Genomic DNA, 25,998 nt, shown 5'->3' on the forward strand with positions numbered 1-25,998 from the left:
CAAGGGACCCTGCCTTATTCATCTTTTATTTCCAGGGCTGAAGACAGTACCTGATTAGCACTCCAATAAATGTTTATTAGATGAGCTATTTAATTCAAAATTGACTACTTAGTGTCTAGATGTTCAGCAGCATATAAGCCACAGTTTCCTGCTCTGAAAGAGCTTTTAATTAGGAAGCAATACACATGAAAATATGAATTAAGTGCTGAACTGGGCAAAAAAAAAAAAAAAAAAAGCCAGGTACTTTTGGGAAAGCAATACTCCAGGTAATAATAATAGCTCACATTTAAATTCATTAATTGGTTTAATCATCAACAATCCTGGGAGGTAGGTGCATTATCACTGTTTTACAGATGAATAAAATGAAGTAGCAAGGTTCATTTCCAGGAGTCACATAGTTAAAAGGTGTTAAATCTGCTATTCCAACACAGAAACAAAATACCATTTTCTTTGCCTCCTTTACCCCTTGTGCTTTAAACTATCTCCTCTGTGATGAAGCCTTCAAAATTCCCCATTTTGGTAACAGGAACCTTTTGGCAGTCTAGCAAAGCCTCTGAATCCTTTCCCAGAATAATGCTTTTAAACACAATTATGAAAATATTTTTAAAAACAAATGTGTGCTATAGCAATTTATGTGCATCTTCAATACCTCATTAACAAGATGTACTAACGGATTTTTTGTTTGTTTTTTTTATTATGTTAACCACCATACACTATATCATTAGTTTTTGATGTAGAGTTCCATGATTCACTTTTTGCATAGAACACCCAGTTCTCCACTCAGTATGTGCCCTCTTTAATACCCATCACCAGGCTAACCCATCCCTCCACCCCCTCCCCTCTAGGGGATTTAAAAGTACTGTAATTTCAGTGTAGTTCATGAGCTTACCCAGATTTCCAAGATAGCTCCAATCAAGTATGTAATATGAAAATACATGTATTTTTGAATCCCTGAATTCTACTCCTGAAACATGATTCTCCATCCTAGAGGTACTTTACTGACAGAACAGTTTTTTCAACTGTGAAGTGTAAAACTATGTCTATTGTGGGTTTTGTGGGGTACCAAATGAAAACAGGCCTTTTAGTAAGTAAGCACTTTAAAAACAAAAGTTACATAAGCTATACCAAAAATGTACTAAGAAACAGATGATCAATGACTATCTTAGCTAGTCATTGTATTGCATATTTTACCTGTTTAATACCTTATGCTTTAAGAACTTTTTCTATCCATTTTTTAGGACTATGGGAGAGAAAAATTTAGATCAAGGTGAGACCAGCATCCATGGGGACCATGCTAACAAGGAATGGTACATGTGATTCCTCTCAAGGTCTCACCCCTGAAACCAGTTGACAGACAAAAAGTTTTTTTTTTTTTTTAAGATTTTATTTATTTACAACTTGCCTCATATGATTTTTCAAAGAAATGTTAATCTTAAGATGATATAATTTAAAGTAACAGGAATAAAACTAAGCAAGTTCTCAAAGAAAGACACTTAAAGAGCATTTGTCTTATTAATGAAGGAGCAAACGTAACAAAATGTAACAAAATGTGATCTGTGACCCAAGAGCTCGCCCATCAGAAAGCTGCGGCCGGCCGTAAGACCACTCAGATTTTCTATAACACTAACGTGGTATTTTTTTCCGGAAGAAGGATATGGCTTTGCTGACTCGGATTTTATCTAAAGAACCAAGAGTGCCCGATAGAGACCATGATAGTTAGACCAAGATAGGTCGGAATACTTCCTGAATCATGATGTCAGGCCAAAGTGTAACAAGACTGCAGCACCACTCAAAAATAAGCATCCGGTTTTGGGGATTAGAGAACGCTGAACTGAAGTAAGCCACGTGTGCTTCTGTTCTTTGTGGCTACCTGGCTTGGATTAAATTTCCAAATCCCTGGCCAAACTGGAATGCTGCACTAGGTACACTAACCCACAACCTACTGTAAAGATACGATATCCTTGTATGAGAACGTAGATGGAGAAGATTAAGCATTAAGAAAGGTCTAACCACGCCCTCTGCCACAAATACGTCATGTAAGCCTGAAAAACCCCATCACGAGTTTTTCTAAAAATATGTGAAAAAGAGGAAAATGCTCAGACTGATTTCCTCAGCTGCCTTCAAGCAACGAAATCCTACTACCTATGGACTACGCCTTCTTCACCACAAAATGGATACCATCAAGAAGGCAAGCAAGTCTACAAAACACACTGACAGGCATCATACAGCAAGCTCCCCTAAATAGAAACAGGTATCTCAGACATGAAAACACGTTTTCCAGATTCTTACAGAATGCTTAATTGAAAATGCCATCCTTAGAATTTAAGAAAATGTGATGTGAAATAAAACCGCCAATATCAAAAACAACAAATACAATGTGATCTGCAGAGCTTTATGCAAATTTAAAACCTCACTTCTCATTACTGGTTCCTGGATTTCATCTACGAATGTGCTGACCTTTTTTTATACCCTCCTGCCACAGGCTGCCGATCTTGGTTTACTCAGCAATCATCAGTTCACTATGAAAAAAATATGCCTTTTCCATGGCATTATTTCAAATTTTAAAGGATTTTGACAGGTCAAACATCCCTTGGAATATGAAAAGTAAATCTTTCTATCCCAAAGTAAAATGATACAGAAATTTTCATCGAAACATTTAAAAGCAGACCTGCTCAGCCACTCTCCCTCTAGCTGGCACACACAAGACAAAGTAACATTCAGGCTGTGCCTATTAATTCTAAAAGAGTAATTACGTAAAGCAGAACAAAAATGCATTAAAAGGTTCTCAGTTTTCACAAACCAAACAACTGCACTTTTTATTAACTGACAATTTTATTAAGGTTAACACAAGGTAGAGGGGGATGAAGATCAAGGTCAGAGACTAATCTCTATACTCCAAATATATCCCAATCATCCCACTGATCTTTATTTCCAGGGCTCTCATTCTAGGCCATATGTCACTGTCACCTGGACCACCCCAGTAGGCCAGCCCTTGGGGTGTACTCCTTCTAAGTAAGCTCTATACCCAGTGTGGGATTTGAACTCACAACCCTGAGATTAAGGGTTGCATACTCTACTGACTGAGCCAGCCAGGCTCCTCTGCACTTAATTTTTAAGTAAATACTAAGAGTTAGGGTATAATGTCAGGGAAAGAAAGTAGGTAAAAGGAAGGATACCAAAGTGATTGCTGGTCCCAGAAACCTGGAACAGATACCCCAATTTCCATGGGAGAAGCAGGCTGAAGTTCCTTGGTGTTCTGGACTGGGAAAATAGCAGTTTTGTTTTGTTTTAATATGTGTGTATAAAATTCAAAACTATGGCCCAGAAATTTGTCCTAGAACTGCATTATCAAGCCACATTCCTTTGTTCTTTTCATCTTCGAGATATGAGAGTATACAAGACAAACAAAGGAAAAGTAGCAAGACACAAACTACCTTTCAGAGACTTGTGCAATTAGAAGCAGTTTGAGATCTTCTTCGCCCTTCAGCAGATGAAGAAACAGGTCCACAGCTATGACATGAGTTATACCAACCTTCAGCTATCTACTCACAGAGCTACTAATCCAAGAAGGGTGGTAGCTGGAAGGGTGGAAACATGGTGGGAAAGCACGGTCACAAATGGTTTTTGAACAAGAAAATCCAAAGCAGACAAAATGCTGTGCAGTCTCTACTTGGGATGTGAATGTGCCTCTCATTCCACCAGAATAGAAAATGCAGTATTGGAGGTAAGGAAATGTGCAAAATAAGTAACTAGAGCATAACAAAGGATTAAAAGTCTTCTTGGTCTATAAAGAACACTTATAAATCAGCGTATTTTTTTTTTTAAAGATATTTGAGAGCAAGAGATTGAACCAGCATAGGGAGAGAATCCCAAGCAGACTCCCCGCTGAGAAAGAAGCCCCATGCAAGGCTGGATCTCATGACCTTGGGATCATGACTTACACTGAAACCAAGAGTCAGATGCTTAACCAACTGAACCACCCACATGCCTCTATAAATCCGTGTTAAAAAATAAAAATAAATAAAAGAATATTCAAATGGAAAAATGGACAAAGGATATGAACAGGTAATTCATAAAGAAACGAGAATGGCCAATATGGAGTGTTAAAACTTCCCAAAAGCAGGAACAAGAGAAACAAATAGTTGGAATTTATTTTATGATAGTACCAGTGTGGAGGGGGAAAAAATGGCACTCTCACTGTTTTAGTTCCATAAGTTGATACTACTTTTCTTGAAGGCAATTTAGTAACCTGTATAAAGAGTAAACAATGCTCATTTCAGATCAACCGGTAATACCACTTGCAGAAGTAAATGAGCACACACGACCATTTCAGCATTTTTGTAGCTAAAAATAGAAAAAGTTTAAATGTCTAACAAGAAGGAAATTAAGTAGAATTAGATATGTGTTTTTTATCGATGGTCTATCATGCAGCTATTCAAAACCATGTTTATGGAGAACATTTGCTGTTAAAGAATGCTAATGACATAGTATGTAAAAAAAAAAAAAAAATCAAATGATTCCAGTTTCATATGTACAAAAGAGAAACACTAAACTGTTAAAAGGAGCTGTGTACAGGGTTTGGAATTATAGGGGATATTGGTTTTCTTTTCCTTTTTTTAAATACTGTTTTTTAACAACAGTTTTAATGTCATGGAACCTGGATTGGATCACCTGACGGAAGAACCAAGCGGCACTCGGAGATCTTGGAGGATAGGAGGTTTATTTAACGCCAGCGGGCTCAGAGGAGGATGATCTCCAAAGGTCTGAGGCCTGAGCACAAACAAAGGGGGTAATTTATACACTTTTACTTCCATATATGCGGCACTTTCCCACGCGTGGGAGGCGGGGCAGGAGGGAAAACCCGGAGTGGCCCTTGGGCCGGGACTGGGATTCCCCTGCCGGCTTGGTTGGCCACCTTAGAACACACATTTCCCTTATCATTAGGATAGCAAGTATTCCTCTTTATTCTTTAATTCCCTAACATAAGTATGTATTACTTCTATCCTCTTTATTCTTTAATTCCCTAACATAAGTTTGTATTACTTCTATTTAAAACTGTTCTTTAATAAAGCAGAAATCTTCTGAATCCCAGAATTTTAAAAATTCTATATAATAAAAGGGCCTAAATTAGAGTTCAAAATATTTTAAGACTAAATTTTTCATTTTATATGAAATTTGAGAAACACTATAAAAATTTTTAATTTCAATTTAACTTAGTCTTAAGACTCATTCTGTCTTGGGGCGCCTGGGTGGCTCAGTCGTTAAGCGTCTGCCTTCGGCTCAGGTCATGATTCCGGGGTCCTGGGATCGAGTCCCACATCGGGCTCCCTGCTCGGCAGGAAGCCTGCTTCTCCCTCTCCCACTCCCCCTGCTTGTGTTCCTGCTCTCGCTGTCTCTCTGTCAAATAAATAAATAAAATCTTAAAAAAAAAAAAAAAAGACTCATTCTGTCTTATTAGCAGGTAGAAAATCTGAAAAGCAAATGGTGGTGGGGGTGAGACTAATGACAATACATTTTTGGCAATTTTTTAAACACTGAACACCCCTATAACCCTCATCCATTCTTCAAAACCAAAAGAACATAAACAAGTAGAAGAAAAATCACACCCTTTCTCAGAAGTTGTGAACAAAGTCAACCCACCACCACCACCAATAAACGTTTTAAGTTTGTTATGTTGAAAGCAACTATTAAGCAATTGTATATTATTTTGGAAATCTCTGAGAAAGGCCATTTACTTTCCCATATATCTGTTATAAATCACACTGTCATTGTTTATATTTGAATGAAGCCCACTTGATTTTTGTGAAACGAGCAGGTACCCGATGGCAAGAATAAGTTGGAGAGTATTACGTTGCAGTAAGACCTGTTTCCCCATTCCCAGAATCATCTTAAGTTTCCTAAATTGAAAAACAAAAAAACCAAATACTTGTAAAATTAATGTCCACTTTATGCCTCCCTCCTGACAGTAAATTACTTACAGGGGATAAAACACACACACACACACACACACACACACTCTCTCTCTCTCTCTCTCTCTCTCTCTCTCACTCTCTCTCTCTCTCTCTCTCTCAGACACACACACTTGAAGGGAAAAAATTCCAATTAAAAAAAGTATAGCAGAATCTAACAATCATTAGCAACCATAAAATTACCAAGATTATTACTGTTAGCTTTTATTAAGCAGCTATGTATACTACCTGCATTTCTTCTTTTCCTGTTCTGGTCCCTCTGTACCACTGTGGCTGCCTTGTTAGGTGGCTTACATGCTTGGGTCCATTTTTTTTTTCTAATTATGCTTAACTTTATGGGGACAAAGACTGGTGAAATTTCTCCAAAAACAGACTTCTTATTCTTAGTACTTTATAGGCTGATATTGAAGCCAAACTTAGGACATCTTACCAAAATGCATGTGATAAAAATTATGTTGTCAAATAAAAATCATTGCCTTCACAATATATATAGCATTCTGCATAGTATTCACGGTAAGTATTTATTAAAACAAAGATACATGAATGAACTCCCAAGAGGGCACCACAAAATACCCAAATCCAATCCTGTCATGATCTAGTTGAAAGACATGATCTTTTAAAGTAATGAATGTACCTTGAAGAAATGTTTTAGGTCAAATAACATGAAGGAAAACTTCTATTTTAAGTGCTATAATTAAGATCCCAGGTATAAAGTAATATAAACCAAGTACCTGAAGTTATAACCAATAAAAAACACACAGGTAACTCTTAATTGTCTTTAGAAAATAGACATTCAACCAAGCAGAAAAGATATCATAAAATCATTAAATAGCATTTATGAAACTAAAAAAAAAAAAAGTCAGTAGCCTACAGACTTTGGGAGAACTTGTGTTCCTAGAGTACGAATACATATTGTTTAATCAGTACACACTTATTAGGATTTTTCAGGTCTATCATTAGTTAGAAATGGCCATCACAGCTAAAGGCTACAAAACCTAATAGATGAGAAAATTACTGACAAGATTATTAATGGTTGAGAACAGTTGTATATAGCAAACAAAATATCTCTGAAAAAAATAGACCTCAAAGGATGTAAGAAGCCAAAAGAGATCATAGAACTATAGAATACTAAATTAGAAAGAACACAAAAGCTCAACCATGCTTCTGAAATATTTGCAGTCTTGGAAGAAACAAACCATGAATGAGAACAGTTACAATCACAACAAATTCCATACTTTTACAAACAATACTTTCAGGAAAATAGAGTTGTGGGGGAAAATAAAGAACAAAATACAAAATTTCTACATAGAGAAATAAGTGCTACGATCCCCACTTAGTCAACAAATATTTGCTGAATGCATTTGTGTGCTACACGCTGGGTATAATAACAACTAGGACAAAAATGGCTCCTTCAGGGAACCCCTATTCTAGTAGTTGCAAGATCTAGTTCAACATGTTTCTCAAAATAGGGTGAATTGAAATCATCCAGATCCAAGTTCAAAATTCAGATGCTCCATCCTCAGGAATTCTGACTCAGTAAGTCTTGGGTGGAACCCAAGAACGTACTTTTCAAAAGCTTTAGTGGAAAGAGAAATTTTAGCTCTATTAATTAGCTAAACAGATTTTAGCACCCTTATTTTAGAGATGAAATAGACAAGTCTGTTTAAAGGGTTTATTCTAAAGAATGAAATATTTTTCAAAGTGTTTCATGCACACTACCTGACACAGGTGTATTCAAAACGCAACTATGAAACAACTATATGAGTCTGAAAATCTAGATTCATATTTAACTCAGATGCTTACTTAATATATAGCACCGGACAAGTCATTTAACATCTGTGAGCATTAGTTTCTATCTCTAATTTGTGGGTAATATTTGTACTCTTTACCAGAGACACTGGAAGAAAAAACTTGCATATTTTTATTAGGCCACAAAAAATACCACATAAAGTTAAGAGAGACTACCGGCACTGTTAGTTATAGCAAAGTATACAAAACTGTAATCCTAAAATAAAGGGAAAAGACTTATGAGGAAAAAAATTAAGCAAAAAAAAACTTTTTACCATATTTATCCAACAAAACGTCCTTATTCAAGAGTTTAAGTACCAACTGTGTGCCACCTAGCAAGTAACTCCCAAATGTCAACCAGGAATATAGTCTCCATAAACACATTATTAATATCACCAATCTTAACACTGCTTTGAGAGTTGCACAAAGACAAGGTGGACATAGTCTCAGAAGTAAACATTGGCCAGAAAGACTAGATCACCTAATCCAACCACCTCTTTAGTTCTTACAACTCTTTCTGTAACAATCCCAACAAATAATCCTCTAATTCCACTGGTTAGAAACCTACCAATTGTAGAACAATCTGAGGAGCTTTGATAAGTATAGATTCTGAAATTCTGATTCACTAAGTCCAGGGGAGAGTTTCAGGACCTGTTGGGGCAATATGCCTTCCAAGTGATTGTGAAGTGCAGCCAGAATCTAGCCTCCAGGGATGCTGCCCTCACCAGCCAATTCTGCATTTGGACAGTGCCAGTAATCTGATGTTGGATTGGAATCTTCCCACTTTAGTTTCCATCATAGTCCCAGTTTACTGTGGGTTCCAAATACAACACAACTTAATCCATCTCCAGATTAAACATCTCCTGTTCCTTCAAATAGCCTACATATATGTTCCACACCAGATAACCCTAAGTTTGTCCACATTTTAATATATGGCACCCAGAAGAGAATACAATCCTCATGTAAAATACAATGGGGACACTCTTTCATTAAAGTTACAATCTTCCCATCAACACAGCGTAAGCGTGCGTTTTGTGAAAGTGTGGCCATGTCACGTTAGGTGTTTTATGGGGTTTTTTGTTTTTGTTTTTTTTAAGAGAGAAAAAGTGAGCAAGCCTGAGCAGGGGTTAGGGGATGGAGAGAGGAAGACGGAGAAAATCTTAAGCAGGCTCCATGCCCAGTGTGGAGTCTGATGCAGAGCTCGATCTCACAACCCTGGGATCATGACCTAAGCCAAAAATCCGACATTTAACCAAATGAGCTGCCCAGGTGCCCCACATTAAGTTATTTAATAAGCATATTAAAAAACAGTTTGGAATATATTTTGGAATAATTTTATATTTATAAATATATTTATATTTATACAAGCGGCAGATATATTACTGCAAGCTCCCACACATTCCCCTCATCCAGTTTGTTTTCCTAATGTTAACATGCCCAGTGGCCGTAATACATTTACCCAAACCAAAAATGAGCTGTTTAATTTTTAAAATTACATCTTTTTACACAAATTACTTTCCTGAACCCCATTTCCTTTTTCCTGAACACAGACTTTTAGCTTTAGTTTTTCTTTCATTACATGATGCTATTATAGGCCCTTATCAGCGCAAGATTTCACCTTGCCAGACTGACTCAAGATGAAATAAAATGTCCTATACTTAAGATTTTTGAGGTCCTATACATACGGTATTTTGAGTCAAGATCCAGTTAGATAGTATCACTACTGTCATGAGACTCATGCCATTCACATATCTGGTAAGCAAGACTTCTATGCTTTTATACAATTCAACAGGCCAACTCTTGGGGTAATATAAACCCCCCCTTGGGTTGCATGAAGTAACTTCTAAGGCATACCATCAATGAATTACAAATCCAATCAATTATCTGTATATCCAGTTATTCTTCATGCAAAGATATACCCTGTGTGAGGGAGTATCTGACCTACTGCATTCTCCACATTTTCTTTTTACTAGTCTAATATGTTTGCATGTTCTGCTTCCTTTTTTTATTTTATTATGTTATGTTAATCACCATACATTGCATCATTAGTTTTTGATGTACTGCTCCATGACTCATTGTTTGCGTATAACACCCAGTGCTCCGTGCAGCTCCATCACCAGGCTAACCCATCCCCCCACCTCCCTCCCCTCTAGAACCCTCAGTTTGTTTCTCAGAGTCCATAGTCTCTCATGGTTCGTCTCCCCCTCTGATGTCCCCCCCTTCATTTTTCCCTTCCTACTATCTTCTTTTTTTTAACATATAATGCATGTTCTGCTTCTACAGGTAAAGATTAAAGAAAAAAAATAGATTGTCTACACAATAAAAAGGAATGCATTCCCCCAATGACTCTGAAACACTTAGGATAAAAAGGAAATTTTCTAAATTTAACATCTACTGCCAACTCACTGAAGCAGTTAGTGACCATGTGTGAAAAATGGTGCTCATGGGTAATCCATAGAGAATTCCTGATGAATCACAAACTAAAACCACAACAAATAGCAAGGTGGTATTGGTAGTATTATTCCTCCAAGAAGAAAAAAGAATTCAATTTACCCTATTGAAATTAGTACTAGCCTTAATTTTAAGGCTTAGGGAACAAAATGGCACAAGATAGCAATTTACTATTAAAATCCCAATTAAAAAGGGTAATTTAGACATGTGGACCCAAAGATAGCTATACTCAGCTATATCATTGCCAGAAGATTTTTTTCTAAACACTTTACTTCTCCTCAAAAGATGTCAATAATTTCCAATTCTATTTATCTCTGGAAACCAGGTTGTGGAATTAGTTTTTAAATTGCAAAATAAAATCGACAATGCTTTCAGAAAGGCTGCAAACTCACAACCTTCCTATCATACTAATGAGTTCCTTAAAATGGGAAAGACACTTTTAAAAACTTTCAAAAAGCATCAATATATCAAAAACAAAACTCTTTAAACTTACCTCGTAGTAACTCCGAACTGCATTGCAAAATGCTTCATCAGCCACAATTTGGGTTTCTCCGTTGAGGAAGGCCTGGAACCGGTCTTTCAGTAACTGCAATTGTTGCTTGTTAAGCTGTAAGAAAAAGAGGGAATTAGCTGAAACATTAGTCAATCAGAGAAATATAACAATTCTTAAAAATTATTGCTGAAAGTTAACACCTAGAACTAGCTTTATGTTAAAGGGAAAAAAAAAAAAAAAGCTAAAAAACTACTACTCGTACCATAGCTCAATTTTAAAACGTTTCCAATTCACTTCTCATACTCTGGAATCCTAATATTGCAATGCACTATAAATTTCTACACCAGATGGAGTTCCTGTGTTTACTACCCCAGCCTCTTTACAGAAGCAGGTAAAATCTAAAATTCAGATGAGAAATGAACTGTGGTGCAAAATTGCCAGTTGTCCTGAACAGAGAGAGCAGAGAGGACAAGTATCCCTGGCAATGGGTGAACAGGAAGGGAGAGCAGAGTACAGAGGAACCCCGATCAAGAATCCTCTGGAATGAACATCTTTTGATGCCAAAAGTTTGGATTCCATGCACATACCTCAATGCTCGAGGTGAGACAGACAACTGATGAGGAGACAAATCCTGAGAACAGACAGGCAATAGGCAGACAGGGAGTGCATGTGTAAGCGCACCAAGGGAAGAGCCGTATACCAGGGGAGGGGAGAGTTCAAGCCCACAACCAGATTTCCTCACCCTGGGTCTGACTGCCATCATTACTACTGAGGGTGGGTGGGACATGAACCATGACTTACCAACCATGTCCTCTGGTCCTCAGCGACAAGCAGGGTCAGCTACTTAATTTGTAGGGCTCAGTGCAATGTGAGTATGAGGAGCCCCTTGTTAAAAAATTACGAATTTCGAGATGGTAGACACAGAGTTTTACACCACGCATGGGCCCTTCTAAGCACGGAGCCCTGTGCAACTGTGACCCTGAAGTCAGCCCCGACCATGGGGCACAGACTTCACCAGAGGTGGGGCACTGGAGGTCAGGCACCAGTTGAAAATGCTCAACCGCTGAGAGAACACAGTCTTGCAGATAAAACCACACAATCCCAAGATACCATAAGGAACAGGAAAAGAATGATCTTTCCATTTCATTTGATCCTCATCCCACTATTGAAGAACTCAGTCCAGTTCTGGATTCTACAGAGAGATGGGAAGCATTTGGAAATATGCTGAGGCGAAAATGATGGAAGGATTAGGAGAGGAAGACAAACTGGTAGGATTTGGTTTCAAAATGAAGGCTGATGTGACCTCAGCTTAAATCTGTTCAAAAGGCTTATTTAAATGCCATTCAAATAGGAGACAAGTGCTTTCCAAAAAAAAGAAAGCCCCCCCCTTTTTAAATTTTTTTTATTCCCCCTTTTTTTTAGATCCAGGAATCTAATAAGACAGTTTGTAGAGAAACTGTTGCTGGTAGTAACAGACCGGTAGAGAACGGTCCTATTGCACCTAGTATAAGAAACCTCTTCCCCTGAGCAGGAATGGAAAAAGACCACTCTGTTTAAGGTTATGTCCTTCATTTTAGGGAAAGCTAAACCAAGCTCAAATGCAGAGCCATCACCATTATATCACACTTTCTGCTTCTGTCATATGGAGAGCGTCAAAGCAGGGACCTTTTGTGTGTATGCAATGGTAAGGCCAAGTAAGTCCACGACTTCAGCTCTCGAAGCACGGCTCAGAAAAGGACCAGATGGAAACAGGATGGCAGTTGCTGAGAGCAAGACAGCTGAGAGCACTTTAGCTGCCAAGCCCAGGAGCTGCTAGGAAGTGCTTCAACTTGAAAACCAAGTGTCCAGGTAACATAATGGACATGGAAAAATGTAGAAATAATGGACTGGAGGGGATCTTACTGAGCCTTTGCCCCATCTCCGTCATTTGATTAAAAAAAAAACCAAAAAAATAGTCTTCAAAACCTGAAAACCCAATTTTCTTTCATCAGATGCATTCTGTTCTCTAGTGTTTATTTCACCACTGTACCAAGGAGTTACTTTTTGGGGATTATGGCATGGAAAATTCATGAACACCAAGGAGATCTGAGCAAACGATCTTCTTGAAAACTCCAACAAGGTTGGCATAGTTCACAAACGTGCCAGAAGCACCTGGCTAAATATCAGACTTCAACGTTTATATGAACAACAATTACTGCAGTTACATTTAAAACCTAAAATGTCAGCCAATATTATAGTGATATATAAGAAGTCAATCAATAAGTACTTTTTAAGTAGAGAGGTCTGTATTTCCACAAAAGATTGGGAGGAAAAAACCTGAATTTTAAATCTAGCTGCAGGGATAGCCATTTAGAATGCAGAGCTCCCTTAATTCTATTTGCATTATCAAAATAAACCATATTATACATCAACAGAGCGACTAATGGAAAAGACCCAAGAATTAGATCCAAATGCACTCAGAAATGTACTAGAAAATACCATTATAGCACCTCAAGTCAGCAGTAAAAGATGGTCTATTCAATCAATGGTGTTAAAGTAACTGGGTAGCCAAGCAGAAAAGAAATTAAATTGTACCATCACACATACTGTTACATTAAAAGTTTTAATTCACTGGAACTATAAAAAGATGAAACTGTAAAGGTACATGAAGAAAAAAAATTCCTTTTAATGCTAGTATGTGAAAGACCTTTCTAACCATGATACCAAATCCCCAAGTCATAAATTTAAATGTTAAAAATAAATTGTGCATGGCAAAAATACCATAGGCAAAATCATTAGAAAAAGACTAATGAGTAAAAATACATGTGTGTAACTTCCATCTTTAAGAGCTATTTCCAAACACGGATTCCAGAAACTATTAAGAATCTGACCAGTAAGTCAATATAAAAATGGACAAAATGGATATATTTAAGCTAGGATAGTGGGCCTAGCTTCATTCATAGTAAGTAAAATACAAATTAAATCTACATGACAGAGGAAGGATTCTGGGAAGATGGTGGAGTCGTGGAGTCGGAAGCACCAGAAATCTCTCTCCCCTACCTAGAGTACAACTGCATTGGCAGTTTCTGCCTGATGTAAATATTTTGGAATTCTGGAGTCAACTGAAGGCTTGCAACTTATAGGGGAAGGCTTGAATGTAAATTGCAGTTAATTTTGGCCAATTTTAGCTCCTAGCACAGTAGCAGCTAGTCATCCCCCACCCCCAAGCTCAGTGGCAGAGGAAAGAAGAAGCTAATAGCCTAAATCTTCATAAATAGAGGACTAATAAATGCTACATTCAAACAGTGGAAATACTATTAGCTCCGTAAAAAGAACAAGTTCCCTTACGTATGGATATAAAAACATCTTCAAAATCTCTGGGCGGAAGGAAGCTAGTTATAGAACAGTAGGTAAAAATAAGCCACCACTCCCATAGAAAAGGGGCAAAATTAGAACACGTATGTGAATTTGTTTCCATATGCAGATGGAAACTATGGAAGAAGGATGGCTGTGGGCACTGGACAGATGGAAAATAAGTGAAAGATTTTTCAGCCTATACGGTTATATTCATTTTAGAATTTTAAATCACAGGATTCTTCCCTAAGATTTTAATTTAGATTTAAAATAAGCTATGATGGCAACTTTGCAAATCTTTTATCTCAACAATTATGACGCATTGCATATAGTTTAGATCTGATCATCCTGCAGGGAGACTGGACAACAGATGAACTGACTTTTCAATTCTCCTTTCAAGTAGAAGATTTGAACTTGACAGTCCCACTTTTTTTTTTTTTTTAACATTTAACCTTTCAAGGTTGAGCATTTCTTTGATACTTAAACCAAAGACAGAACAGAACCATAGTAGTAATCCTATTCAATATTCTGATCAACGCATTAATCTTTACAAAATCCCTATGAAGTCCTCTTTCAGCCTCCCTTTGAGCCTATTAAAACACACACCTTCATTACCTCACAATAAAGCCTATGCTCATTTTCAAGAACTGAAACCTGTTTCCCACAATCCTAGTTCTAACACTAAGACAAGCCAGAATAAACGTTACTTTCCTTCTTCCACAAAGCAGTTCAGAAACTGGAAGACAAGTGCTGGCTTGTTTGTGAGTCTTCTCCTTTCCAGGATTAACTCTGCCAGTTCCCCAACATCCTAAGGGTACTCTCCAATTTGTTCACAAATTAAGCATTCAACTGTTAAATAAAACTTAGTTACATCTAAGTACAAAAAAGCACATTGAAAGCTGTAACATACAAGTGAAACTCATTACAATAGTAATGTGCTTCCTAAAATGTGCAGGGTAGACTGGTCCTGATTCTCCTAAGATAGTGTGGCCAACACAGACAAGTGGGAGGGCTGCTTCCCACATTCTAAGCACTATTAATTCACACCAAAAACAAATTAACTCTTCTTGGCAGTCACATCAACTGACTCACATGGTCCTTATCAACAAAAATTTCTAAAACATTCTTACATATGTTTCATTAAGCCACATTTCGTCTTGCTAGATGTGGTCTATTGTTCCATTTGATTAATATTTTGTTAGAATTCTAATTCCTTCACCTAATGACAGGTCATTATAAGAAACCTTTAGTTCAGATTAAGAAACAGGAAACCTGTTATTGCATGGGTTCGTCCAGTTTGACACCATTAACATTCTTTGGGGCAGTTGACTTTACCATGATTTATCCTGTATTTTCGTTTTTCCCACATACTGTCTCCACACTAGTATGTTTACCAATGAATGCGTAACATTTTTCAAATACAGAGAAAGTTTTAACGTGAAAGTTATCCAATGGGAATTTTTAGAGAGCTTTTTATATGCAACTAAACTGCAGAAACTTAACTAGAACATAAATATCCTTGCAAATATCTAAATACAGCCAAGAGATTAGCCTTATAAACAAAACACTTCAAATACTGACAGTGAAAGCTAAGTTTTAAGATTCTTGGCTGGCAGGGATAATTTATCCATAATAAACAGGAAAAACAATTTTCAAAGTTCAGAGATGTTTTATGTTTCTTAGGTGTTTTTTGTTTTTTGTTTTTTTTTTTTTTTCCCGTGTTCAATTTAGATTCTAACCTTTTCATTTTAAGTCACGATCAACTGAAGACTTAGGCCGGTATCTTGACTAGCAGGAGACCAACCATTTATGATAGTCAGGGGCTCAGGAACCCAGCAACACTGCTTGCAAAGCCTGCTCTGACCTGTGCTCTCCCATCCAGAGTCTTCGCGCTTATGGTGGTGGTGGTGGAAGGGGAGGGTGCAGTGTGATACCCGGGTAAGTCAAGGCGATCACAGATTCCACAGCAAAGTAGCAGGTGACTAGCGGGTATGGTACCTCCAGGATTGGAGGGTGGGTGATGGTGCGTGCATATACCCCAAAGAGATACTGACAAATGTTTTTCAAGGAAGTAAAAGGATTTACTCCAGGCACAGATGGTCTCTGAAATGCACAAGCATAGCTTTAATGCCTGTTCATGAGACATAGTAAAAGATATTAACAGGGAAAGACTAAAGCACATTTTCATTTTCCCTCCTTCACACTCCATCAAAAAGATCTACATAAAACCATCGGGATAAAATAATCTGTGCGTTCCAGGTTTCTGAAACAACAAACTTCTCCAAACTGCCTATCAGAACAGGATAACAAAGGGGCTATGACCATGTCTCATACATGATAAATCCTGTGGAAGGCATTGCTATTAGTAGTTTCCTACCCAAATAACTTCTCTTGCACTTTTCTGTAAGCAGATATCTCGGATAGGCCTATCTGAGACTACAAATAACAGGCTTACCTGGTTATTTCCAAGTTAAGGCCTAGGAGATAAAAGCGAAAGCGTGTGTGACTTGCAGGAAACCCTAAAAGGTAGCTGAAAATCCAACACTTTTAACACCTTCCTCTTCTACTAAGCTGGAATCTGAGGTGTTTTCTAGAATGCTCAGGTTGGCCCATAAAGATGGTATAAGATAGAGCCTGATGTCCTTCTCAATGGGGAGCAGCCACTGTAACCCTGGACCAGCTAAACCCCCCAATTTCTTTTACATAAAAAGAGAAATAAACCTATGCATAGATCACTCTTAATTGGGGCCTATTACTGACCGAACTGAATCCTAATGCGTACAAATCCCAACGAGGTACCCAACCAAGGAGAAAATGCCATATATTACTACCATCCCTTGCTGGTAAGGTTATCTTAATTATGAGATAAAACATTCATTCCATAAATTACTTTATATGAAAAACTCCTTATCCAGTAAATTTGCCCCAATGAACAGTGAACCCCAGAATTTATTTTGGCAGACTCAATTCTATTGTCCCACAGTATTGAAAGTAGGGATGAAAAGGCCCCAAATTTCCAACCTCTACTTGAACATTTTATAATGAAATATATACTGCGATGAGTACAGAACAACAAAATCCCACTGTGTATCATAAACAAATGGGCTCCAGGCTAGGCTTACTCAGCCACTAAGTGAACTACACATCTATCCATATTTTCAATGGCCTCCTAGTCAAATGCAAGCCTCAGCAAGATTACATGCCATTATGTGACTGGGGGGTGGGGGAGGGAACCTGCTGGTGAATACTTTAACTAGGAATGTACAGTCCATGAATTCTATCAATTTCCTTGCTACACTGTACTAAACACATCCACACATGTCCATCAAATCTTCCTTAACCTGCTACAGATAAAGTGTTTATCTACATTTTTTAAATGACGAAATTAAGCTCAAAGAAGTTAGGCACCTTGTGTAACTTCACATCTGGTAAGAGCCAGGGAAAGAATCTAAACCAGTATCCTGATCTAAAGCCTATATTCTTTCTCTTCACCATACTATTCTGTTTCCCTCATGGTCACTCTCTCCCCCACGCCCCCCCCCCCCCAGTAAGAGGTGTTTGTCACATCTGATAGGTTATAGACTGTATATTTTGCTTTTTACATGTCCCCACTAGAATAAAATTTGCATCAGGATAAGAACATGATTTTTAGCTCATAGAATATGCTCAATTTTTTTTAAAGAATGAAAAAATGAACAAAGGAACAAACGAAGGCCAGTTGCTATGAAACTATTCCTTACTAGCATACCTACATCTTCCACTCATACTCACCTACCCCCACAAAAAAGTTGGTCTAGCATGCAATTATAAAACCTCAAGATTACCTCAATCCACCAAAATGTATCAGAAAACAGCTATCAGATATGTTCACCTATTTCACTGACAAGGTTATAGGTGACAAATGGGGCAGTAATGAAGAGCACAGCCTCTGGTGTCAGACCACCTTTGTCAGTTTCCAGGATCCCCCAACAATTTGTAGGGTCTTTAGGTCACTTAACCTCCACGTCTCCATCCAGTTCCTTATCTAAACAATGATAGTAATAACATACAGTTTAATAAGGCTGTTGTAATATAATAGGGGAAAAAGTGTTTAACACATTAAATGCTTTATAACTGCTACTTTAGAAATACATGGTGAAACAAACAAACAAACAAAACATGGTGATTTTATTTCCATAATTGCAGAAGTCAGAGACAAAAACCAATCTTAAGATGGATGCAGATGGACAATTAATGATAAACTGCCTAGAGCTATGCTGTCCAGTACATAACCATGCCTGACCACCAAGCACTTGAAACGTGGCTAGTCCAAGGTAACATGTGCTCAAAGTCTAACATACCAAATTTCAAATACTCAGTATGACAAAAAATACACAGCATCTCACTAATACTTAAATATTAGTTATATATTGAAAAACATTTTGTATATATAGGGTAAATTATTAAAATGACTTTCATCTGTTTTTAAAAGGTCACTAGTAAATTTTAAATTACTTACATGGCTCACATTTCAATTGGATGGCAGTGGCATGGAGAAATGTGATGGTCAAACGGCCACTGAAGGCAGATGAACAGGGCCATGCTACATCCTGCCCAACAGGTGTGGCCTCGCTCACAGCAATAGGACCCATAGTCTATAGCTTATAGCCAAGCCCTATGGTAGGACTGATTTCAGGAGAAACTGAACAAGAGCCGAAAGGCAATACCTAAGTATTAACCTAGTGTTTTCCATTGCCAGGGAGTGAAGTGGGTATTATTAGTCTCATGTTATGGATGAGAAAAGAGGCTTAGAGATTAAGGTACAAAACTAGTTAGGTCCTAAGACCAAGATCTTAACCTAGGCATCCTCAATCCAAGGCCATGGTTTTTACCCTATCATTACATGCTGTCTATCCCACTGACATGTTCTTATTTGACAGTCTTCATTCAGTTTAATCTTACAAAAGAGAATCCGGTCAAATGCAGAGCAGTTATTCAATAGGACTGTTTCATGTTCCTGAACATGAATATAAGTTGAGAGCAAACTGGCAAATCTTGTCATTATCCTCCAACAATCTGCTTTAAGCCCTTCTTATTCATTCCAACATCAGCTTCACCCACTACTCAGAATGAGATGGACCTATGAATGCCTTTTTAATGGTCCCAACTGATAAGCTCATCAAAAGCAAATAAAAATTATCACACTTGGTTTGCATCTGTCCACTTGACTAGAGCTGGTAAAACAGTGTTTCTCAGGTCTGTGGAAGTGTTTCTAGAAGAGATTAGCACTTTATTCAGTAGACTGAATAAAGAGATCCACCCTCACCAATATAGGCAGGCATCATCTAATTCATTGAGGGCCCCAACAGAAAAAAGCTGATCAAAGGTGACTTCTCATTCTCCCTGAGCTGGGACATTCATCTTTCTCACCCCTGGACATCAGAGCTCCTGGTTCTTGGGCCTTTGGACTCAGACTGAATTATACCAGCTTTCTGGGTTCTCCAGCTTGCAGAGGGAAGACTGTGGAACTTCTCAGCCTCCCTAACCATGTGAGTCAATTTCTGTAATAAATCTCTTAGATCTGTATCTGTATCCTATTGGTTCTATTTCCCTACAGAACCCTGATGAATACACCAATGATCATATGTAACAGTCTTAGCATCAAGCAAGTCAGGGAGGACTATGGGTGTACAAACCTTATGAGGCATTCTGAGATGTTCTTACTGCCATCAAGATTCACCCTCTCCTCCATTAAGATCTGACAAAAATCAATAAGGCTTCGCAAAAAAATCATCTTGGAGATGAACAATGTTAAAAAAAGGCAGGAACTAGGAAGCAGTCAGCACACATTCTGCCACCTCACCACTTGCAAAGTCAGAAGCAGCTGTGTGTCATAAGCCAAAGGTAGTAGTCCCTGCTTCCTACAAACCTGATAGATCATGTCAAGGTAGGTAAGAGGATTGCCCTTTTGAAACAATAGGGCTTTCCCCTGACCACCCTTAATAAATGTGTAATTTAATACCTAGTAATAGGTAATACTAATTGACCACTTACCACATAGTAAGTACACTTCTAACCTCTTTACAAGGATTATTCTAAGCCCCCATGCGGTAGGTTCCTTATGTCAAATCTGAAGCTAAGACCCAGGTAAGTTAAGAAAGTGGTCCAGTTCACCTAACTTGGAGGCCGACCCAGGTACATCTGACTAGCACACGCTTAGCCACTGGCTACCTTTGGGGTTCCTTCTTGAGCCAATCATTCTCCACACCCAGCTCAAGACACAGGACCATCAGAGCCTAGCAAAACTTTCACATGATTTGATCAGCCTGACTAGGTAAGTAAAAGCTCTTCTCTCTCCCTCCAAATCCTTACCCCATCGTGCTTCTTCAACACGTGTTCGTTCCCGCTCCTTAGGTTTCCTTTCTTCCTTTAGAAAGTAACCCAAATGAAACCTCTAAGAAACCCCCTTCCTCCTGTGCCCCTCAGATGAAGTCATCCCATTCTCTGTGTCACTTGGACACCTCATACTCTAGCATTTGCATAACAGGACTTTGTCCTCACTGAAGTACATGTTCCTTACACAGGGATGCCAGTCATCTATATAGCCTCACTCCCACTTAGTATAGTATTGGTTGATATGAAGTCTAGAGTGGGAGAAAATCTAAAGTGCAAGAGGGTAGCACCATGCATTATGGCTTTTCTGGGCATGTATCCTGTCCTAACACTGGCAAAAGACACTAACAGTAACATAACTGAGTAAGGAGTTGGGAAGAAACAGTCTTGAAATTCCAAGATAGATTGTGTGTTGTCTAAGTTCATGACCAGATTCAGTGAGGCCTAAGAAACAGCCAAAGATTTCTTTGCTGAGCTGCAGTGTGAGTAGTTCTGTTTTGCAGATGATATTGTTCTCCGGCAGGAAGAACTTTGTGCCTCGGTGCCATCTGGTATTTCATGGCAAAGTTCCGTATGCTGAAGAAACAGTGATTTTATATTCGTCACAAAGAATTTGGACAGACCAGCAACAGACAACTGTGTACTTGTCTAAAAGCTTAAACACGCTGACCAGCTCCAAGCCACACAATGGCCTTTTCCAGTAGCTAATAAGTGTTCTGGGATTGCTTTTGCAAGAAAATATGATCTCTATTTGCTTTCTTCAGAAATGTTTTAAGTTTTTGCTTTCCTTCTAAAGCAGATACATCATGGATGAGAAATAGCGGTCTTTAAAAAGGGTAAAGGAAATCTCAGCTTGCCATCTTTGTTGACCCATCCCTCTGACACACACAGTGGCAGACTCTCATGAGAGAGCATTTACCTTACTCCTCTAATTTGGTTTGAGTGCACTGTACTGAAAGTTACAAAAGGTCCAACTCAAAAGGGCCTATTAAATAAATGGGTTTACTGGCATACCTCAAGAAAAGAGGGTTCCAGATCAGTTAATTCAGTTGCTCAATGAAGTTATCGAGGATTCAGGCCTTTTCCATCTGTAAATATCCTCCATGTGCTGGTTTGTCCTCAGTTTCCCTGCCTCCAAAGAAACCCATATTAACTCTATCAAAGCATCCTCCTGTCACAAAAACCAAAGATTAAAGTATTTTTACTCCAAAAAAGGGGTAGAGTGAGAAATCTTCCCCAGAATCAGCACACCCCTACATGTAGGATTTCTCCCTACATGTTACTATCCAGAAAGGATTCGTGGGTCCATTCCTAAAGAAATCCCTGAAGTCGAGAAAAGAGAGTCATGACTGACAAGTCAAGAGTCACCGTGGAGATTCAAGAGGAATCCAGCCACTCCCGCACAATGGCGGTCTGGTATCTGAATAAATACAGAAGTCTGGTTAAGGAAGAACTGTAGCTAGAGAAGGACTATTATGTAGGCAAACTAGCAGTGCTATTCTCTCCTGACTTTTCCAATAAGGAGGCTTGAACTGGAAAACTGCATCGAAGAAATAAAGATTACTGTTTCCTAATGCCTAACAATATTTCCCTAACAAATAAAATTCTAGCCTGTATCTAAAACAGAAATCTTAGCTGCAACAACTTTAAGAATTCAAATGAATTAACTCATGTTTATTACTGCAAAGATCACACTATCCCTTTGAAGGAAATTGCTTACTTCCTTCTTTAACCTAACAAAATTTTAGCCAGCAAAAAAAAATGCTGATATATCCACAATGTTATGGCATAACAGCCGTATCAGCAAATTCAAGGATTTGTGAAGATTAAACAGATAAAAGTCCTCCTTCAAGATTAACATTAAAAGAAGTGAATACTTAGACTAGAATGACAAATATTTGCTTTAGATTTTTAGATTCTAAAAGCAATGCTCAATTCCTGTATAAAATACTGCTGGTAAGTAAAGGCACTTGTACACAAAGTGAGGTCAAACCAGACTACATAAACATTTCCCCACTAAGAAAAAGCAAACAGCTTATTCTGTCAACTACAAAGCTAGCTTTCAAGTAACTGAAAACAACAAAAATAAGGTATTTTAAAATACAGCCTGCTTCTAGCTAATTTAGTCGAATGGCTATTTTTGCTATACTGCGGAGTCTAAGCAGGATACCACGGCCTCCTCTTACACCAGTGGGCTTCCAGGTAAGACTGCCAGGTATAGGCTGTCCCAATAAATTTGAATTTCAGATAAGCAATGGGTAATGATAAAATACTCATGCTAACCATGTATTTGGGGTAGTTTTTAGTGTAAGTATGTCCTATGAAATACATAGGCTACACTTGCGCTAAATATTATCTACTGTTTACCTAAAATGCTCATGTAACTGGGTATCCTACACTTGTATTCGTATTCTACCTTCTGACTCACTAAGGCTTTGATAACATCTTCTCTTTGTTCTCTGCATTGTCTTGTGCTTCTCTGCCTCTTAGGACCTGACAATGTGTCACAGTTACAGTCACTTCCAAATCCTTTATCTTTTCAGTGTTATCTGAAAAGGAAGCTCAAAAGGAAATTTTTCACAACACAACTCAATATGCTGTGCAAGACAAAAACTGGACAAATAGAGGAGATACCACTAAGAGGCAAGTGTGATCATTTTTGGTTTTGTTTTGTTTTTTTTAAGATTTTATTTTTATTTTAGAGAGAGACAGACAGCCAGAGAGGGAAAAACAAGCAGGGGGAGCAGAAGAGGGAGAAGCAGGCTTCCTGCAGAGCGGGGAGCCTGATGTGGGGCTCGATCCCAGGACCCTGGGATCATGACTTGAGCTGAAGGCAGACGCTTAACAACTGAGCCACCCAGGTGCCCCAAGTGTGATCGCTTTTAAAAGAATGGAAAAGCCAATGAGTTTCTCAAACCTGGCTCATCACAATCTTTGAAACTTTTTAGAAATGCAGATACTAAAGACCTACTATGTCAGAGTTCTGAATACAGTAACCTGGAAAGCTATTCAATTAAATTCTGGAGGGTTTGATGTTCAGCTAGGTTAGAGGATTGCTGCATCTGGTATCCATGAGTTAAGACGTCCACCCAACTAAACCAAATGTAGAGAGGAATCAGTGAATTGATTTCGGTTTATTTACAGAGCATACTATTTAGTAAAAAATCCAAATTGTGGAGTTGAAGCTAACAAAATGGAAAAACAGAAGCATGATACACAGGACTAAAAGCAACTTTTAGATTTTTACTCATGACAAAGAAATAGAGGAGATTTGTCTTCTGGTTAGTGTAATTATGAGTCATATTTTAAGATACAGGAACTTAAGGCTGAAATCTTGTCTGCTTGGAGAGCACATAACATATAAATGGCCTACATATAAAGAAATTTCTCATTAGAAATAATGATACAGGATATTTCCAGGGCATGGGGAATTAACATACAGAACCCATGAGGTTCAGCTACCTCCTCTACTGAGGCATAAGTCTCAGCACACATAGTGTGGTAGAAGTTAGAAGCTTGCCCAGAAAAATTAGTCCTCACATGCGTAACTTTAACATGTCTGAATCTCATAGGTGTTGATTTTATATATCAAACCTACAAGTTAAAAAACAAACAACACACAGAATGCCAGACATACTGTAAGCAATTAAAGTAATTCAAATAAACATGGAAAGACTTGGGCCACACAGAAACTCCAAATACCACAAAAACGACAGGGATGGAGAAGGGGCACTGTGTAGTACCACTCATTGGTAACCACATGTCCTATATATTGCCACATAACACATTTGTCTTAAGAGACAACCTACACTATAGTGAAGGCATGAAAATAAAGGCTGCTGAACAGTGAAGTGCCATGTAACTGAGGCCACAGCATTTGCATTTTGGTCCTAAAACTGTCTCTTAGGACTGCCTTTGGCTCTACTCCATCTACTGCCCACCTAAAGACCTAGAGCCAAGCCAACTAGAAGAGTCTTATTTACTCTTCGTTAATGTTTAGGACTATTATCAGTTCCATTTTACAGGAGAAAATTTAGATTCGCAGAGCAGATGTCCAAGAAAACTCAAGATAACTCAAAAGGGATTCAAAATGTTAAAAACTGAAAGATAATCTAGGATGTGAATATATAGAACAGAAAACTTAAATATTTTGGGCTAAAGTACATCTGAATTTTTTTTTTCATTTTGGAAGACATTCCAGTGTTAGTTTCTGTTTAGTTTCTCACTAAAAAATTCTATGAACAAACCCTACTTATCCTATAAAATATCTATTGTCATTGCTAAATACCATCCAAATTACTTTTGTAGCAAAGAATAGCACATTCTCATGCTTTCTGGAATAGTTTTCTGAAGTCCTGAGTAGTATAAATTCTTGAAATGTTCCTGGATATTACAGCAAAATTTGGCTACAAGACAGAACTATAAATATCAATATAAAAATTAAGAGTAACAATTTAAAATATAATTTAGCATTACAGTCATTAGTATATTACAAGGAATTACATAAAGTAGCTAAAATAAAAAAACATTGGGTAAGTTTTATACAACTCAAAAGGCTTCCATGCGACAGTTCTGTGATTTGTCACATCTTCCTAAACATTACTCACATACCCTATCTTTGCCTGCTAAAATGTCTGGCATTCTATAATGACAAATTCTTTGGGCTATAGTATTGTTTCCAGAACCTCTGCCTTGTTAAAAGTTCCTGCAGTAGTATTTAAACCCATTAGTTCTTTAAAATGCAAATGGAAATTGATTTGTATCTTGAAAAAAATAAATTAAATAAATAAATAAAATGCATGGCAGCTTAACATTAGTTCACTAAGCCAACAGCCATCTCCTAAAAGATAGGACACCAATAATTTTCCCTCCTGATTAGGAATTGAACCAGCAGAAGAAAAGGAGAAGGAAGAAGGGAGAGAGAGCAGACAAGGCTGTGGGAAGGAAGGGGTAGGGGGATGAATAGGAGAGAATATGATTACTGAAACTGCAACTTCTACTCCCCAAAAGGAGTCATCCCAACAAAGTGCCCAGTGGATTTTCTGGTCGTTGATCACTTAGTCAAAAGACCTTGGGGGAAAAAATTACTTGTCACTGCTATCAACTGGTACCTAGAAATTAGTCTCTTATTAATATACATCTTAGAAGCATGTTTTCTAAATACAATCTTGTAGGGTATAATTAAGTCAAAGCTAACTTTTCTAGGGAAAGGAGATGCACTTTATGCTACATACATGAAGCACAAAAATTCATTCTCACATTCATTGTTTAAGCCTAAAGTCGTACATATCACTTCTCAATTACTACACTGCCCTACAGTTTTCTAAATGCACACAAACAGGAAACTTCAAACCAATAACTGCCTCAACTTTTATTTAAAAGGGTTCTTAGTATTTATTGTTTCTTCAAATATTCACTAACTCAGTTCAACAAATATTCAAGAACCTGTCGCATACCAAGTACTGTGATGAAGAGGGGGATAAGAATAAGCCTACCTTCAAAGAGTTTAGTGATATTTTGGGAAAAATACATCATCTTTTTCCAGTATTTTGTAAAATAAACTATGATACTTTGAAATACAGTTGCGATTTA

The 25,998-nt window shown here is 37.8% G+C and overlaps 1 protein-coding gene across 10 annotated transcripts in view; it reads right to left on the reverse strand.

The window, feature by feature from the left end:
• The window catches only part of CADPS2 (calcium dependent secretion activator 2), a 516,958-nt gene that overhangs the window by 387,094 nt on the left and 103,866 nt on the right, over nucleotides 1–25,998 (reverse strand). For all 10 annotated transcript variants that reach the window (XR_004682085.1, XM_035021019.1, XM_035021016.1 and 7 more), the window contains exon 2: nucleotides 10,702–10,815. Coding sequence is in view for 9 of the 10 variants with exons in the window: in XM_035021019.1 (XP_034876910.1) it covers nucleotides 10,702–10,815 (114 nt within the window). In the remaining variant the exon portion in view is untranslated. The remainder of the gene's footprint in view (nucleotides 1–10,701; nucleotides 10,816–25,998) is intronic.

This window comes from Mirounga leonina, unplaced genomic scaffold, assembly GCF_011800145.1.
Source record: "Mirounga leonina isolate KUSES-001 unplaced genomic scaffold, KU_Mleo_1.0 Mir_174, whole genome shotgun sequence".
Taxonomy (NCBI): domain Eukaryota; kingdom Metazoa; phylum Chordata; class Mammalia; order Carnivora; family Phocidae; genus Mirounga; species Mirounga leonina.